Source organism: Lampris incognitus, chromosome 17, assembly GCF_029633865.1.
Source record: "Lampris incognitus isolate fLamInc1 chromosome 17, fLamInc1.hap2, whole genome shotgun sequence".
Lineage (NCBI taxonomy): Eukaryota > Metazoa > Chordata > Actinopteri > Lampriformes > Lampridae > Lampris > Lampris incognitus.
In genome coordinates this window covers 40,261,264-40,276,731 of record NC_079227.1, presented here as the reverse complement: position 1 = coordinate 40,276,731, position 15,468 = coordinate 40,261,264, and the positions used below count along the sequence as shown (strand labels likewise).

At 43.5% G+C, this 15,468-nt stretch overlaps 1 protein-coding gene across 1 annotated transcript; it reads left to right on the top strand.

The window, feature by feature from the left end:
• Nucleotides 1-321: 321 nt before the first annotated feature.
• Nucleotides 322-14,121, top strand: LOC130127006 (DLA class II histocompatibility antigen, DR-1 beta chain-like; the record flags this gene model as incomplete). The annotated part of the gene is made up of 5 exons (XM_056296550.1): nt 322-607; nt 12,700-12,913; nt 13,353-13,420; nt 13,528-13,641; nt 14,096-14,121. Coding segments are annotated over 5 exons (708 nt in total), but the record flags the coding sequence as incomplete, so codon positions are not given.
• Nucleotides 14,122-15,468: the final 1,347 nt, after the last annotated feature.

Genomic DNA, 15,468 nt, shown 5'->3' with positions numbered 1-15,468 from the left:
TGTTTTTTCTATTGGCTGATGTTGGGAGAGCTAGCCAGCCCAGTGAGGTGATTGGGTGGTGGACTGGTTTATGTCCAGGGGGCAGTCCACACCAGTCAGTCTGTAAAGGAGGACAGTTTATTGTGTTCATCAGCAAGACAGACACATGGCTTCATGCTGCCTTGTTGTGTGTTGCTCCCTCCTGGTCGTGGGTTTCTGTGGAGCAGGTGAGATAAAATATGTAAATCAGTCTCTGTTGGATGGACTCTGCTGTGTTGTTAGAAAAGAGGTTTTAATTATTGTCTTTAAAACAATTCAACTAAGTAACTTGAACCTGTTTCTCTTTCTGTTCCAGATGCGTTTTTGCGGTATGGCATGGAGACATGTGTGTTCACCTCCTCTGAGCTTCCTGACATAGAGTACATATACTCTCTGTATTTCAATAAGATAGAATATCTCAGGTTTAACAGCACTGTGGGGAAGTATGTTGGATATGATGATCATGGTATCTATAACGCAGAGCGCTGGAACAACGATCCTGCAATTCTGGCACAGCTGAGAGCTCAGAAAGAGACGTTCTGCAAACATAATATAAAGATATGGTACCGAAAAACACTGGATAAGACAGGTGAGCTGCTCTGCTATGATGACTATTACTACTACTGTTACTACTACTATTTGTAGTACTGTTATTATGACTATTACTACTACTGTTACTACTACTATTAGTAGTACTGTTATTATGACTATTACTACTACTGTTACTTCTACTATTAGTAGTACTGTTATTATGACTATTACTACTACTGTTACTACTACTATTAGTAGTACCATTATTATGGCTATGACTACTACTGTTACTACTACTATTAGTAGTACTGTTATTATGACTATTACTACTACTGTTACTACTACTATTAGTAGTACTATTATTATGACTATTATTTCTGCTACTGTTACCACTACTATTAGTAGTACTATTACTACTACTGTTACTACTACTATTAGTAGTACTGTTTTTATGACTATTACTACTACTGTTACTACTACTATTAGTAGTACTGTTATTATGACTATTACTACTACTGTTACTACTACTATTAGTAGTACTGTTATTATGACTATTACTACTACTGTTACTACTACTATTAGTAGTACTATTATTATGACTATTACTACTACTGTTACTACTATTTTTAGTAGTACTATTTTTATGACTATTACTACTACTGTTACTACTATTATTAGTAGTACTGTTATTATGACTATTACTACTACTGTTACTAATACTATTAGTAGTACTATTTTTATGACTATTACTACTACTGTTACTACTACTATTAGCAGTTCTATTGTTATGACTACTACTACTACAGTTACTACTACTATTAGCAGTACTGTTATTATGACTATTACTACTACTGTTACCACTACTATTAGCAGTACTGTTATTATGACTATTACTACTACTGTTACCACTACTATTAGCAGTACTATTATTATGACTATTACTACTACTGTTACTACTACTATTAGTAGTACTATGATTATGACTATTACTACTAATGTTACTACTACTATTAGTAGTACTATTGTTATGACTACTACTACTACTGTTACTACTACTATTAATAGTACTATTATTATGACTATTACTACTACTTTTACTACTACTATTAGCAGTACTGTTTTTATGACTATTACTACTACTGTTACTACTACTATTAGTAGTACTGTTATTATGACTATTACTACTACTGTTACTACTACTATTAGTAGTACTGTTATTATGACTATTACTACTACTGTTACTACTACTATTAGTAGTACTATTGTTATGACTACTACTACTACTGTTACTATTATTAGTAGTACTATTTTTATGACTATTACTACTACTGTTACTACTATTATTAGTAGTACTGTTATTATGACTATTACTACTACTGTTACTAATACTATTAGTAGTACTATTATTATGACTATTACTACTACTGTTACTACTACTATTAGTAGTACTATGATTATGACTATTACTACTAATGTTACTACTACTATTAGTAGTACTATTATTATGACTATTACTACTACTGTTACTACTACTATTAGCAGTGCTATTATTATGACTATTACTACTACTGTTACTTCTACTATTAACAGAACTATTGCTAAGACTACTACTACTACTGTTACTACTACTAATAGCAGTATTATTATTATGACTATTACTACTACTCTTACTACTACTATTAGTAGTACTATTATTATGACTATTACTACCACAGTTACTACTACTATTAGCAGTACTAGTATTATGACTATTACTACTACTGTTACTACTACTATTAGTAGTGCTATTCTTATGACTATTACTACTACTGTTACTACTATTATTAGTAGTACTATTGTTATACATGCATGTATTCGTGTGTGTAAGTGAGCGCGCGTGTTTGTGAGTTGTGTGCGCGCGCGCGTCTGCGAGTTGTGTGTATCGGTGTGCGCGCGTGTCTCTGCGCGCGCGTTTTTGTTTGCGCGCGTGTGTGTCCGTGTGTGTGTTTGTGTGTGTTTGTGTGTGTGTGTGTGTGTTTGTGTGTGTGCGTGTGTGTGCGCGCGTGTATGTAAGTGACCGTGCCTGTTTGTGAGTTGTGTGTGCTCGCGCTTCTGAGTTGTGTGTCGGTGTGCGCGGGTGTCTGTTTGCGCGCGCGCGTGTCCGTTTGTGTGTTTGTGTGTGTGTTTGTCACCGTGTGTGTGTGTGCGTGCGTGTGTGTGTTTGTCACCGTGTGTGGGTCTGTGTGTGTGTTTGTTTGTATCTGTGTGGGTAAATGCGCGCGCGCGTTTGTGAGTTGTGTGCGCGCGTGCGTCTGTGAGTTGTGTATGTGTCGGTGTGTGCGCGTGCATGTGCGCGCGCGTTTGTGTGTTTGTCACGCTGTGTGCGTCTTTGTGAGTTGTGCGCGGGCCCGTTGGAGTTGTGTGTCGTCTGCGCGCGTGTCCGTTCGCGCGCGCGCCCGTGCGTGCGTGTGTGTGTCTGTGTGCGTGTGTCTGTGTGTTTGTTTGTGTGTGTGTGTCTGTCTGTGTGTGTGTGTGCGTGTGTCTGTATGTCTTTGTGTGTGTCTGTGTCTGTGTGCGTGTGTCTGTCTGTGTGTGTGTGTGCGTGTGTCTGTATGTCTTTGTGTATGTCTTTGTGTGTGTCTGTGTCTGTGTGCGTGTGTCTGTCTGTGTGTGTGTGTGCGTGTGTCTGTATGTCTTTGTGTGTGTCTGTGTCTGTGTGCGTGTGTCTGTGTGTGTATGTATGTGTGTCTGTGTGTGTTTGTGCGTGTGTGCGTGTGTGTGCGTGTGTGTGTCTGTCTGTGTGTGTGTGTGCGTGTGCCTGTATGTCTTTGTGTGTGTCTGTGTCTGTGTGCGTGTGTCTGTGTGTGTGTGTGTGTGTGTGTGTGTGTGTGTCTGTATGTGTGTCTGTGTGTGTGTTTTTGTGTGTGTGTCTTTGTGTGTTTGTGTGTCTGGGTGAGTGTGTGTCTGTGTGTGTGCGTATGTGTGTGCGTGTGTGTGTGCGTGTGTGTGTGTCTTTGTCTGTGTGTGTGTGCATGTGTCTGTATGTCTGTGTGTGTGTTTGTGTCTGTGTGCGTTTGTCTGTGTGTGTGTGTGTGTCTGTGTGTATGTCTCTGTGTGCGTCTGTATGTGTGTCTGTGTGTGTCTGTGTATCTGTGTGTGTGTCTGTGTGTGTATGTTTATGTGTGTGTGTGTGTGTATTATGAACAATAGAACATGGTACATAAAACAGGTGTGTAGTATTACGGACACACATCAGGTTCAGTATAATTACACAACTACGTCAGAAGAACACAATCAGGGTGTGAGACAGTCCCCGACATACAGTCCATGGGCCAGAGCCCAAAATTTCCTATTTCGGTACACTCAAGGTGGCAAAACTTACTTATACTTTTTGAAAGGATCCATGTCTGTAGATGATATTTTGGTATGATAACCATTCCTGAGTGGCAGCTGTATCACAGTTATCAGCTCATGAAGTTAACCACCCGCTAAACTAAATTGCATTTTAGACGCTGGTGCATATCCTGGTTTAGCCTCATGGTCAGGACATTTTTCAATGTTCTATAATATTGTCTTTGGTATCATTTTAAAGGGGACCTTCTTAGCTTTCATTCAAGCCCTGTTGTGGATATTTCTCACAAATATAGAGGTCACTTGAGCTCTTCAACCCGTCAATAACACACATCTTTCTGCAATGTTCGCCTAAACTATATACTTTCTTTTAGCCCTGTGGCATCTAGGAATATCAGGGACACAAAACACAAACACTGGAATACTCACAGGACTGTAAAGATTCAGGAAATGTATAATATACCCATACTATTTCATTGTGTGAGGTGATTGTGAACCTTAAATTAGAAGGGCATTATTACTAAGAAACTAACTAGACCAAAGCCAGTTAGTACATGGGTCAGACCAGATATCGATATCACCCAAGGTGACACAACTTCACTGGTGCCATTTTATTTGGTACACTAACAGAAGTAAAATAATACATGATAACCTTTCCAAATGAGCAGCTATTTCATTTTTCTTTCAGGAAACCTGTTTCTGTGCCTCTCACGATTGTGTATTTGCCCAGATTTTTACAAATATAGCATTTCAACACCCCTGGTACTGATTAGCCTAGCTTAAACTCTGGGACAGTTCTTAGTTGGCCAACAACCAAGGATAACCAGTACTGTGTACTTCCATTCATTGTGCTAAGCTAGGCTAACGTGCAGCCAGATAGCTTTCTACTAAACACATATAGAGGAAACTGGTATCTATCTTCTTGTCTCACTCTGGAGAAGATTGTAAGCTAATTTCCCATAATGTTAGCATGTTCTTTTAATGTATATGTTAATATGATTAGTTAAAGTGGCTACGAGGATCTTTCATCTTGTGTTGATTTTAGCGGCCTCATGTGGACAAAATACAGCTGTTGCATAGCAACTAGGTAATGTATCTATTTGTGGCTATGTAAGATAAATAATGGTAATATGACGCCGGTGAAGCAAAGTAAACTTTGTTTTAGTAGTGTTCATACACCTAAGTTACATGTATTTGTTTGTATGTGTCAGGTGAAAACTGACTGAATATGGCCACTGGTGAACAAGCAAGTTTTTACCCAATACCAAAGCGCCCACGGGTGGAGTGCATTATCCACTGTTCTGATGATACAGATAAGCTGGTTTCACTACAAAGTGTCGACTCATGGAGAACTCTGCTCAGGGCAGCTCAGATACGAAATCATGCACCAGTTTTGAAACTGGCAAAAGACATTCCTGAGGGACAGATTACAGCAATCTACTACCACAGAAAGTGTCGCAGTATCTTCATTATGAAGCAAATTCTTGATGGCCTCCTTGCAAAAGAAAAGAAAAGTTGTGTCTCTGCTGAAGAGAAACAATCTAAGAGAGTAGCTCGACATGCTCCAAGTACATCTAGGACTTATGATGCAGAGTGCATATTTTGTCAGAAAAACAGCAAATATTCCAAGAGACAGAATACGAGAAAAGTACTGGTGCAGTGTCGAGAACTGCGAGCTGATGCAAAGATCAGGAGTGCAGCCACAAAGAAAAGGGACAGCAGAATCCTTGCCATTGTGAGTAGAGACCTTGTAGCAGCTGAAGGGCACTACCACAGGTCATGCTATAGACTTTACACCAAAGAAGAGGTTTCCAAAGGAGAGGTTGCCAGCAATGAAGATGATGATGCTGCAGCCCAGTATGAAGCTGCTGTGAATAAGGCATACAATGAGCTGTTGCTCTTCATCAGGATGGAGCTTTTTGGCAATCCTCAAGTGATGACAATGACTGATCTCTCTTCTAGACTGGTAGCTTCAATGAACTCCCAAGGCATTGCCCAAGTCAAGGAATCAACCAAGAAGCACATAAGGCGAAACCTGGAGAGTGAGTTTGCTGGAGCCTTGCAGATATTCCCTGATGAGAAAGGAAAATTCCTCCTCTATCCCGATAACTTGTCCATGAGGGAACTTGCCAAAGAAAATCAGTCTCTCAAAAGGGAGCTGCAGACCCTGAAGAGTGTCAGTGCACAAGATGTTATAGCCAAAGCAGCCATCAAATTGAGAGCAGACATTAAAAGTCAAGATGTTCCTCAAACCTGGCCGCCTGAAGTCAAACCAGAAGCAGAATGTCCTACCATTCCGGAGTCGCTCATTATCTTCCTGTACTCTCTACTCACAGGCTCAAATGATCCTGATCATGCATCCCAGAGAGTGCAGTGCCTTCTGCAGTCATTTGGCCATGACATAGTATATGCAGTGACATGTGGAAATACCAAGCCTTCCAAGCACATTGTTCTGCCATTCAGTGTCAGATCGTTGACAGGAAATGTAGAGTTGATAAACATCCTCAACCGACTTGGTCACAGTGTGTCCTATTCACAGATGGAAGAGATCAACACTGGCCTGTGTCTCCAGAAACTCTCATCATCAGGGAGTGGCATTGCCCTTCCAGCTAACATCCATCCTGGCATATTCACAACTTTAGCCTGGGACAATATCGACCGTCTTGAAGAAACTGTCAGTGGTGAGGGAACATCTCACAGAGTCAATGGGATTGCTGTGCAAGCAAAGCCAGTCAACCCACTTCCTGTCCAACCCATGCCCACTGTTCCCAAAACAAAGAAGAGAAGCATTGATGGACCCCCACCAATGTTACCAACTTACAATGCTGGACAACGGGTAGGGCCACCACAAAGCAAAAAGTCAGATGGCGATACTGCAGCCAATACTAAGCTTGCCAGAGAGAAAAACCTTCTTTGGGTCCTAGCACGCATGTCACAACAAGAAGAACAGTCAGTCAGCAGCTGGACAGGCTTCAACATCCTGACTCGAGGAGAGATGACGGTCATCCCCGACAATATAGGCTATCTGCCTACCATCAATGCTCCAGCGACACAAATGTCTACTGTCAACGAGGTGCTTAACCAGTCACTGAGCATCATGCAGTGCTTAGGCCTGAGGAAGATTGTCTGTGTCTTTGACCAAGCCCTGTATGCGAAGGCTGTCGAGATGACATGGAAACACCATGACAAGTTCCATGATATCATCGTTAGGCTTGGGGTATTCCACACCATCTGCACACTGCTGGCAATAATAGGAAAGCGTTTCCAAGATGCTGGACTCAAATACCTCTGCATTGAGTCTGGCATGATTGCAGAAGGCTCAATTGCTGGTGTTATGGATGGCCGCAAGTACAACAGGGCAGTGCGACTACACAAGCTCCTGTATGAGGCTCTCATGCGACTGACCTTGAATGGTTTCCTGTCCTGGTTGGAAGAAACTCACAGGAATGACATGGTTCACCTGAATGAGACACTGAAGACCATTGACAGCCTTGGGAAAGAAGTCTCACAACATGCTTTGAAGGAGGTCCACGAGAACAGCTCTTGTACACGCATCATGGATCTATTTGAAGTCTACCGTGAGTTCCTTAGAGGTGGAAACGGCAGCCTCTCGAACTTCTGGATGTCCTATTTGGACATGGTTGAAATCTTGTTGGGGCTCATCCGAGCATCCAGAGAGGGAGACTGGATGCTACACTTGGCTAGCATTCGAGCAATGATCCCATGGTGCTTTGCTTATGACAGGATGAATTATGCACGCTACCTCCCCTACTACTACGCCCAGATGTCTGAGCTGCCCATCACACACCCAGATGTGTACACAGAATTCATGGAAGGAGGCTTCTCAGTCCAACTGGGCTCCACCAATCCCTTTGGCCGAATCCCTGTTGACCAAGCTATAGAAGAAACGGTGAACAAAGACACCCAAACAGCTGGAGGGACAAAGGGATTCAGATTGAAGCCAGGAGCTGTGACCAAATATTATCTCACAGCTGAGTATAGAAGCATGTACCTCAGACAGCTGAGAGACCTGACAGGTCAAGGCAGGTGCAAATGGTCTCATCCAGATCTACAGAGTCCAAGGATCAAGAGAGATGAAGCAGATGTCCAGTCTCTCATGGACCTTATGGAGAATAACTGGCTCAATCCTATGTCCCCTGATGAGATTGATTTGGTTAACCTCTCCACTGGCAACATGGCTCCACCTGATGTGACCATAGATCTCTTGAGAGCTCTTGAGAAAGGAGAAGAGGCCTACCAAGCATTCCAGCAAACAAGGTAAGATGCAGACCCACCACCTGTGAAATTCCACGACAAGATGACCAAGCAAAGTCTGAAAACATTCTCCAATGTCAGCACAAAACAAGCTCATGGAAAGAAAGCACAGGATGTGGTTCTGAAGGCAGATAGAAACCTTTTCAGTCACATGATCCTGGTGGCTGAAAGCAGGAAGGTGAATCTGAAGGATGTCCTTGCCTACCCATTGGGCCCACTACCATGGGCACTGGCAAATGCTGATGGGTCCTTACGAAAAACAAACAAGGCTGCACTTGCCAGAGAGCTTGAAAAGAATGTATCTCCTGCAGAAGACATCCCAATCCCATCTACTTCCATCATTGATGGGATGAGCCTGGTCCAAAAAATGAATGGCAACAACAAAACCTTTGCACAGGTGGCAGAGTCAGCCTTGACCCAGGTCCTCCATGAGGGAGCACAGAGTGGGAGGATTGATGTTGTTTTTGATGTCTATCACCAGACTTCGATCAAAGATGCTGAACGACTGAACCGGGGTGGAGACATCACTCTCCAGTACAAGAATCTTGCAGGGGGACACAACGTCCAGCAGTGGAGAACATTTCTGTGCAGTTCCTCCAACAAGACCAGTCTCATCAAGTTTCTGGTGGAAGAGTGGAAACTCCCACGATACAGAGCTATGCTGCATGGCAAGGTGTTGTACATGACCTGTGAGGAAACCTGCTACAAGTTGACAGAAGATGGGTGTGAGGAAGCAGCAGAACTGCACTCCACACATGAAGAAGCTGACACCCGTCTGCTCCTGCATGCATTGCATGCAGCAAATGCGGGCTCAAAGTCAGTTATCATCACAGCTGAGGACACTGATGTCATGGTGCTTTGTCTTGGCTTCCAGAAGGACATCACCTGTCCCATCTACCAGAAGTGTGGGACTCAGAACCGCACACGGTTTGTCGACATCACCAAACTGGCAAGTTCACTTGGAGACAGCATCTGTGACAGCCTAATTGGCTTACATGCCTTCACAGGCTGCGACACTGTCAGTGCATTCGCTGGTCGAGGGAAGCTGAATGCCCTGAAGATAGTGAGAAAGCACACTTCCTGCCAAGAGACTTTTAGTCAACTGGGACAGACATGGAATGTGAGTGATGAGCTGTTCCAGAAAATTGAGCAGTTCACCTGTCGGATGTATGTTGCTAATAGCAGCACTGCTGAGGTGAACAAACTGCGTTACCAGCTCTTCTGCACCAAAAGGGGAGAGGTTGAGTCCAGCCAGCTGCCACCATGTAGAGACTGTCTCTTTATGCATGTTCAACGAGCCAACTATCAGGCAGCAATATGGAAGTGCTGTCTGCAGGCTAACCCTGTGGTGCCAAGCCCTACTGAGTATGGATGGACAGACGATGAAGGCAAGCTGGCCATTTACTGGATGCGCTCCCCACCTGCACCAGATGTGGTCTTGGAAATGCTAACATGCAAGTGTGTGCATTCATGCAAAATGCCAAGCTGCATGTGCCTGTCAAATGGACTTCCATGCACAGACATGTGCAGGTTACAGACCTGCAGTAACCAAAAACAGCAGGATGGTCCAGAACTGGACTTTGAACTTGGGGAGTCAGATGATGAGAGAAACGAGCAGTTTGATGAATGACAGTGTGATGATTCTGATGGTATTACTGTGGTAGTAGTCTATTGATGCACAGGATGTTGATTCTGGACTTGGTTACCCAGAGCTTGATAACAATAATGTAACCATATTCACATATACCCATTACCCTACCCATTACCATTACATATACCCACTAATGATATGGGATTACATGTATCATTGACTAAGTATATGTAAATGTCAATGTTGTTTAAGATATTAAAATAGTTCATTACCTCGCTATGGTATTCCTTTTTATCATGTATTTTGATTGTGTATTTAAACAAATGTATAGAGACCAGTTTGTGACCTAACTGGCTTTGGTCTAGTTCTCATTTAAGGCTCACAATCACCTCACACAATGAAATAGTATGGGTATATTATACATTTCCTGAATCTTTACAGTCCTGTGAGTATTCCAGTTTTTGTGTTTTGTGTCCCTGATATTCCTAGATGCCACAGGGCTAAAAGAAAGTATATAGTTTAGGCGAAAATTGCAGAAAGATGTGTGTTATTGACGGGTTGAAGAGCTCAAGTGACCTCTATATTTGTGAGAAATATCCACAACAGGGCTTGAATGAAAGCTAAGAAGGTCCCCTTTAAAATGATACCAAAGACAATATTATAGAACATTGGAAAATGTCCTGACCATGAGGCTAAACCAGGATATGCACCAGCGTCTAAAATGCAATTTAGTTTAGCGGGTGGTTAACTTCATGAGCTGATAACTGTGATACAGCTGCCACTCAGGAATGGTTATCATACCAAAATATCATCTACAGACATGGATCCTTTCAAAAATTATAAGTACGTTTTGCCACCTTGAGTGTACCGAAATATCGTCTGGCCCATGGACTGTATGCTGCGTTGAGCGCCAGAGTCAACCAGCAGCCGCCGGCCCGAGAAGGAGTCTCTGATGAACAACAGCTTGCAGTCACGGTCGGCGCCCATAGCCGTTAACGAGCGCCGGCCTTGGCGTTTCCCTGAACCCTGTAACTGCAGGGTTTGCGACACCGTTTTGCTTTTGCCCCAAACCTGGCATGGTAATAACAGAGCCCGTCGTCAGGTTGGCGGCGGGCTGTCACCGCAGCCGCGGTGTCCATATAGTCGTACACAGGTGGTGGTGGGGCGGTCTGGTGGGGTAGCAGGGCATGCACAAACTGTTGCCGGTTGGCCAGGAAAACCCTGTCTGCTTCAGCAGCCAGAGAACGGTAGTCCTTGGAGGCGGCGAGAGGAGAACTGGCCAGTGCTGTGCGTACAGGTGCGGGGAGCCGCCTCAGAAAAATGTGTGTGAAAAGAAAGGCCGGATCAGCCGATCCCAGCACAGACAGCATTTGTTCCATCAACTCAGACGGTTTGCCGTCGCCGAGGCCATTAGGGGACAGTAAACGGTCTGCCTTCTCCAGCTCCGACAGTTCAAATAGTTTCAGGAGGAATGTCTTTATAGCGTCGTACTTGCCAGCAGCTGGCGGAGCTTCCAACAGTGTCATTGCTCGCGCCGTTGTCGATGCGTCTAACGCCGCCACTACGTGGAAGTACTGCGTTGCATCCTGCGTCATCCCTCTCAGCTGGAACTGGGCTTCCACATGTTGAAACCACGGCCGTGGATTATGCTGCCAAAAGTCGGGTAGCTTCACAGTAGCGGTGTACATGCTAGCGTTAGCAATAGCCATGTTGTTAGCACCGGCGTCGTCGTTGTCAGACATACTCGTATTAGTAGTTCGATCACGTCGGGGTCACCAATGTGGAGTTAGAAAACAACGAGACAGGAGACGTGAGAGTAGACGTAGTCGAGGTAGTTTACTAGCTCCAACTTAGCATGTCATACGTTCGACAACGACACTGAACTGTGTACCGGAAGCGGAAGTGCATTATCTCTTAGGTGAATGTCTCTAGTTATATAGATGTGGGTCACCACAACGGACTCTTTTACCGGATGTTTCCAACTACACAATCGCTACAATCACGCACAGACAACATTCCACATGTGCACACATTTAGTCGCAGGTCCGAGGCCCTGGAACACTGGTCACCTGAGGTAACAGAGATCCTCACGTGCTTCTTGTCCTTCAAAACAAAGTGGTGTCGTCTGCCAGTTGTGAGATTTTTAACTCTCCACCAAAACCCGACATTCCTTCCAAACGTCCATCATTCACGATATTAACTGATAAGAATTCAGCCCCTCAAATAAATAAGGGAGGAGGAACAGGGCAGCCTTGGCGGAGCCCTCCGTTCATCTGGACTCTTTTACAGCTGTTAAAGTTCATCATAACAGAACTATTCATATCTTTGTAAAACATATTGACAATGCCAACAAAGTTATTCCCAAAGCCCAACGCCTCGACGGACTGTAACAGAACCGTGAGTTCAATCGTGTCAAAGGCCTCATAGAAGTCTAGGAACAAAATAAGTGCTTCAGAATTTACTGCATCTGCATCATCCAGCAGATCTAGGATGAGTCTCATGTTACAGTAACGTGCCGGGTTTTCATGAGTCCTGTTTGAGGTCCGGCTATAACAGAGTCTAGTCCTCAATGCGGAGGGCTGGACTGAGACGACTCACCGCAGAAGAGCCGTTTAACATGCTTCATTTCAGCTCTGCTAGGCACTGCCGTAAATCAGTTTATGGTAACTGCTCTGGGGGCCGCTGTCGTAACAATGTAAAGTAACCTACGACACATCAGTACAACCGCCAAGGTTGGACTACCCCGGGATTCCAACCCACGACCTTTCTGCTGGGGGACGACCTCGCTAACCACTGTGCCACCATGTGGCCCCAAACATTATATACTCTGAGGATTAGCAACCCTACACATTTGACATTGATTCAAAAAGTTAATTTCAAGTCCTGATGATGATGACGATGACGATGATGATGATGATGATGATGATGATGATAACAAAATAATTCTTTACCAGCTGAGCCCAGTGTGAGACTGACTTCAGTGACGCCCCCTAGTGGCCGACATCCGGCCATGCTGATGTGCAGTGTCTACAACTTCTACCCCAAATACATCAGTGTCACCTGGCTGAGAGACGGACAGCCGGTGACCTCTGACGTCACTTCCACCTATGAGCTGGCAAATGGTGATTGGTACTACCAGATCCACTCCCACCTGGAGTACACGCCCAGGTCAGAACACTTAGACTCAGTACCGAATGGACCGGTCCAAATACATACACAACACTTTAACACTACACACTCGCGCGCGCACACACACACACACACACACACACACACACACACACATAATGACTGGACAACAAAGAACAAAGTGATGGTTTAAGGTGGAACGTGTCTCCTCAGCGTCTGCTCTGTAGACACCAGCTGTATATTTAAGGTGGGATGCGTGGCTCTTTACAGGTGAGATCCCAGATGGACGACAGACTATTTATTGTGTATTAATACCGTGTTTTAAACTGGGCTGATCTTTAGTATCAGACTCGACTAGTTTCTGTGCAGACAGACAGGAAAGTACAAACTTACCTCATCCAATCACATCACGTCTTATTTATTGTTGATATGTTGTTTATTTCCTGTGTTTTCTTCTTCTTCACTTATAACATCTCAGGTCTGGAGAGAAGATCACCTGCATGGTGGAACACGCCAGTTTCCCCTCTCCTAAGAAAGTGGACTGGAGTGAGTATCTATGTGTGTCTCTGTCCATGGATAGGTGATGAAGACATAGAGAGACAGGTCAACATGCAGATGTGTCTATAGATAGAGACATGTGTCTGTCTCTCCAGATCCCTCCATGCCACAATCAGACAGAAACAAGATCGCCACCGGAGCGTCAGGTATGCTTCTGGGTTTGATTTTGTCTTTGGCAGGTCTGATCTACTACAAGAGGAAGGTCAGAGGTCAGTAACACTAGATCAGTCCAGACCAGGTTTACACTGGTTCACATCAGTCCACATATACACAATACACTATAATACCACTACACTATAATACCACTACATATACACACTACACTATAATATCACTACATATACACAGTACACTATAATACCACTATATATACGCAGTATACTACATCACTACATTATAATACAAACACATATAAGCAGTACACTCTATATCACTACACTATATCAGTACATATAGACCATACACTATACATATAAATATACAGTACACTATACATATCAGTACTTATAGACAGTACACTGTACACATTAGTACTTATAGATAGTTGAAGAAACAATAGTTAAGTTGGGTGTCATCAGTACTTGAAGTGGGCCAGACTTGTTTGGTTGTATTTCAGTCTCTTCACTCTTCACCACTTTTCTTATCGTTGGTCTTTTTTAACAGGGCGTGTTCTGGTTCCAACCAGCTGATGCAGGAAGTGACGCTTCTTCCTCGTTGGTTGTTTTGGTGGCAGTTCAGTGTGTGTCGCTTTCACCTGAAGGTTTTCTCCCAGGTTGTCAGTGCTGCCCCCTGCTGGATCTCATTGCCTCCTGCTCGTATTCTTACTAATGCTCTACAGATTCTGATGTCATAGACATATAAAGAGTAGACGCCGCATCGACCGCTGCTGCCTATTGGCGCTGACGAGCCGTGGGGCCGCCATCTTGGACCGGTCACCCGCTCCACTCAGTGTAATGTGTTTGGCAGGCGCAATGAACTGTCAGCGCAGTTAATCAATCATAACTCGCTGAATACCAAACTGATTTCCACGCCTTTTTTGTTGCTGAAAACGTCATACATGTAGCTATGATACAGGACACATGGTTTGACGTATTTTAATGTTCATAGTTGGCTTAACAGTAATAGAATATTCTGATATATGATATATGTGATGTATGATAGGTAGCTACCGTATTGTTCTGAATATAAGACGGGGTTTTTACCCTGGAAATACGTATGAAAAAGTGGGGGTCGTCTTACATTCGAGGTCTAGACTTTTGAATGTCAATATACATTCTCACTCAGTCAGATTTGTTTCAAGACCGCTCTAAAATTAGACCACTTCGATAGTTAATGCAGTTATTGAAATGTTGAAATGGTTATTTTTTCACTATGAGGTGGATAGTCTCAATAGACTACAGTTTATTTTCATTTGTATGCTATTTAAATACCATAAGTCATTCATTTACAAATGTATTTACATTTTTCTATTTAAATGTGACAATTTCATCTAAAATATATTGAAAACATAATTTTATGTAAAAGCTGTTAAACAGACTACCTTGTTTTATTCAATGGGTTTTTATTATCATTATTTTCAAAGATAATGTTTTTCTTTATCTACTACTACTACTAGTTTCGGCTGCTCCCGTTAGGGGGCGCCACAGCGGATCATCCGTTTCCATTTCTTCCTGTCTTCTGCGTCTTCCTCTGTCACACCAGCCACCTGCATGTCCTCCCTCACCACATCCATAAACCTCCTCTTTGGCCTTCCTCTTCTCCTCTTCCCTGGCAGCTCCATATTCAGCATCCTTCTCCCAATATACTCAGCATCTCTCCTCCACACATGTCCAAAACATCCCAATCTTGCCTTTCTTGCTTTGTCTCCAAACCGTCCAACCTGAGCTGTCCCTCTAATATAATCGTTCCTAATCCTGTCCTTCTTCGTTACTCCCAGTGAAAATCTTAGCATCTTCAACTCTGCCACCTCCAGCTCCACCTCCTGTCTTTCCATCAGTGCCACTGTCTCCAAACCATATAACATAGCTGGTCTCACA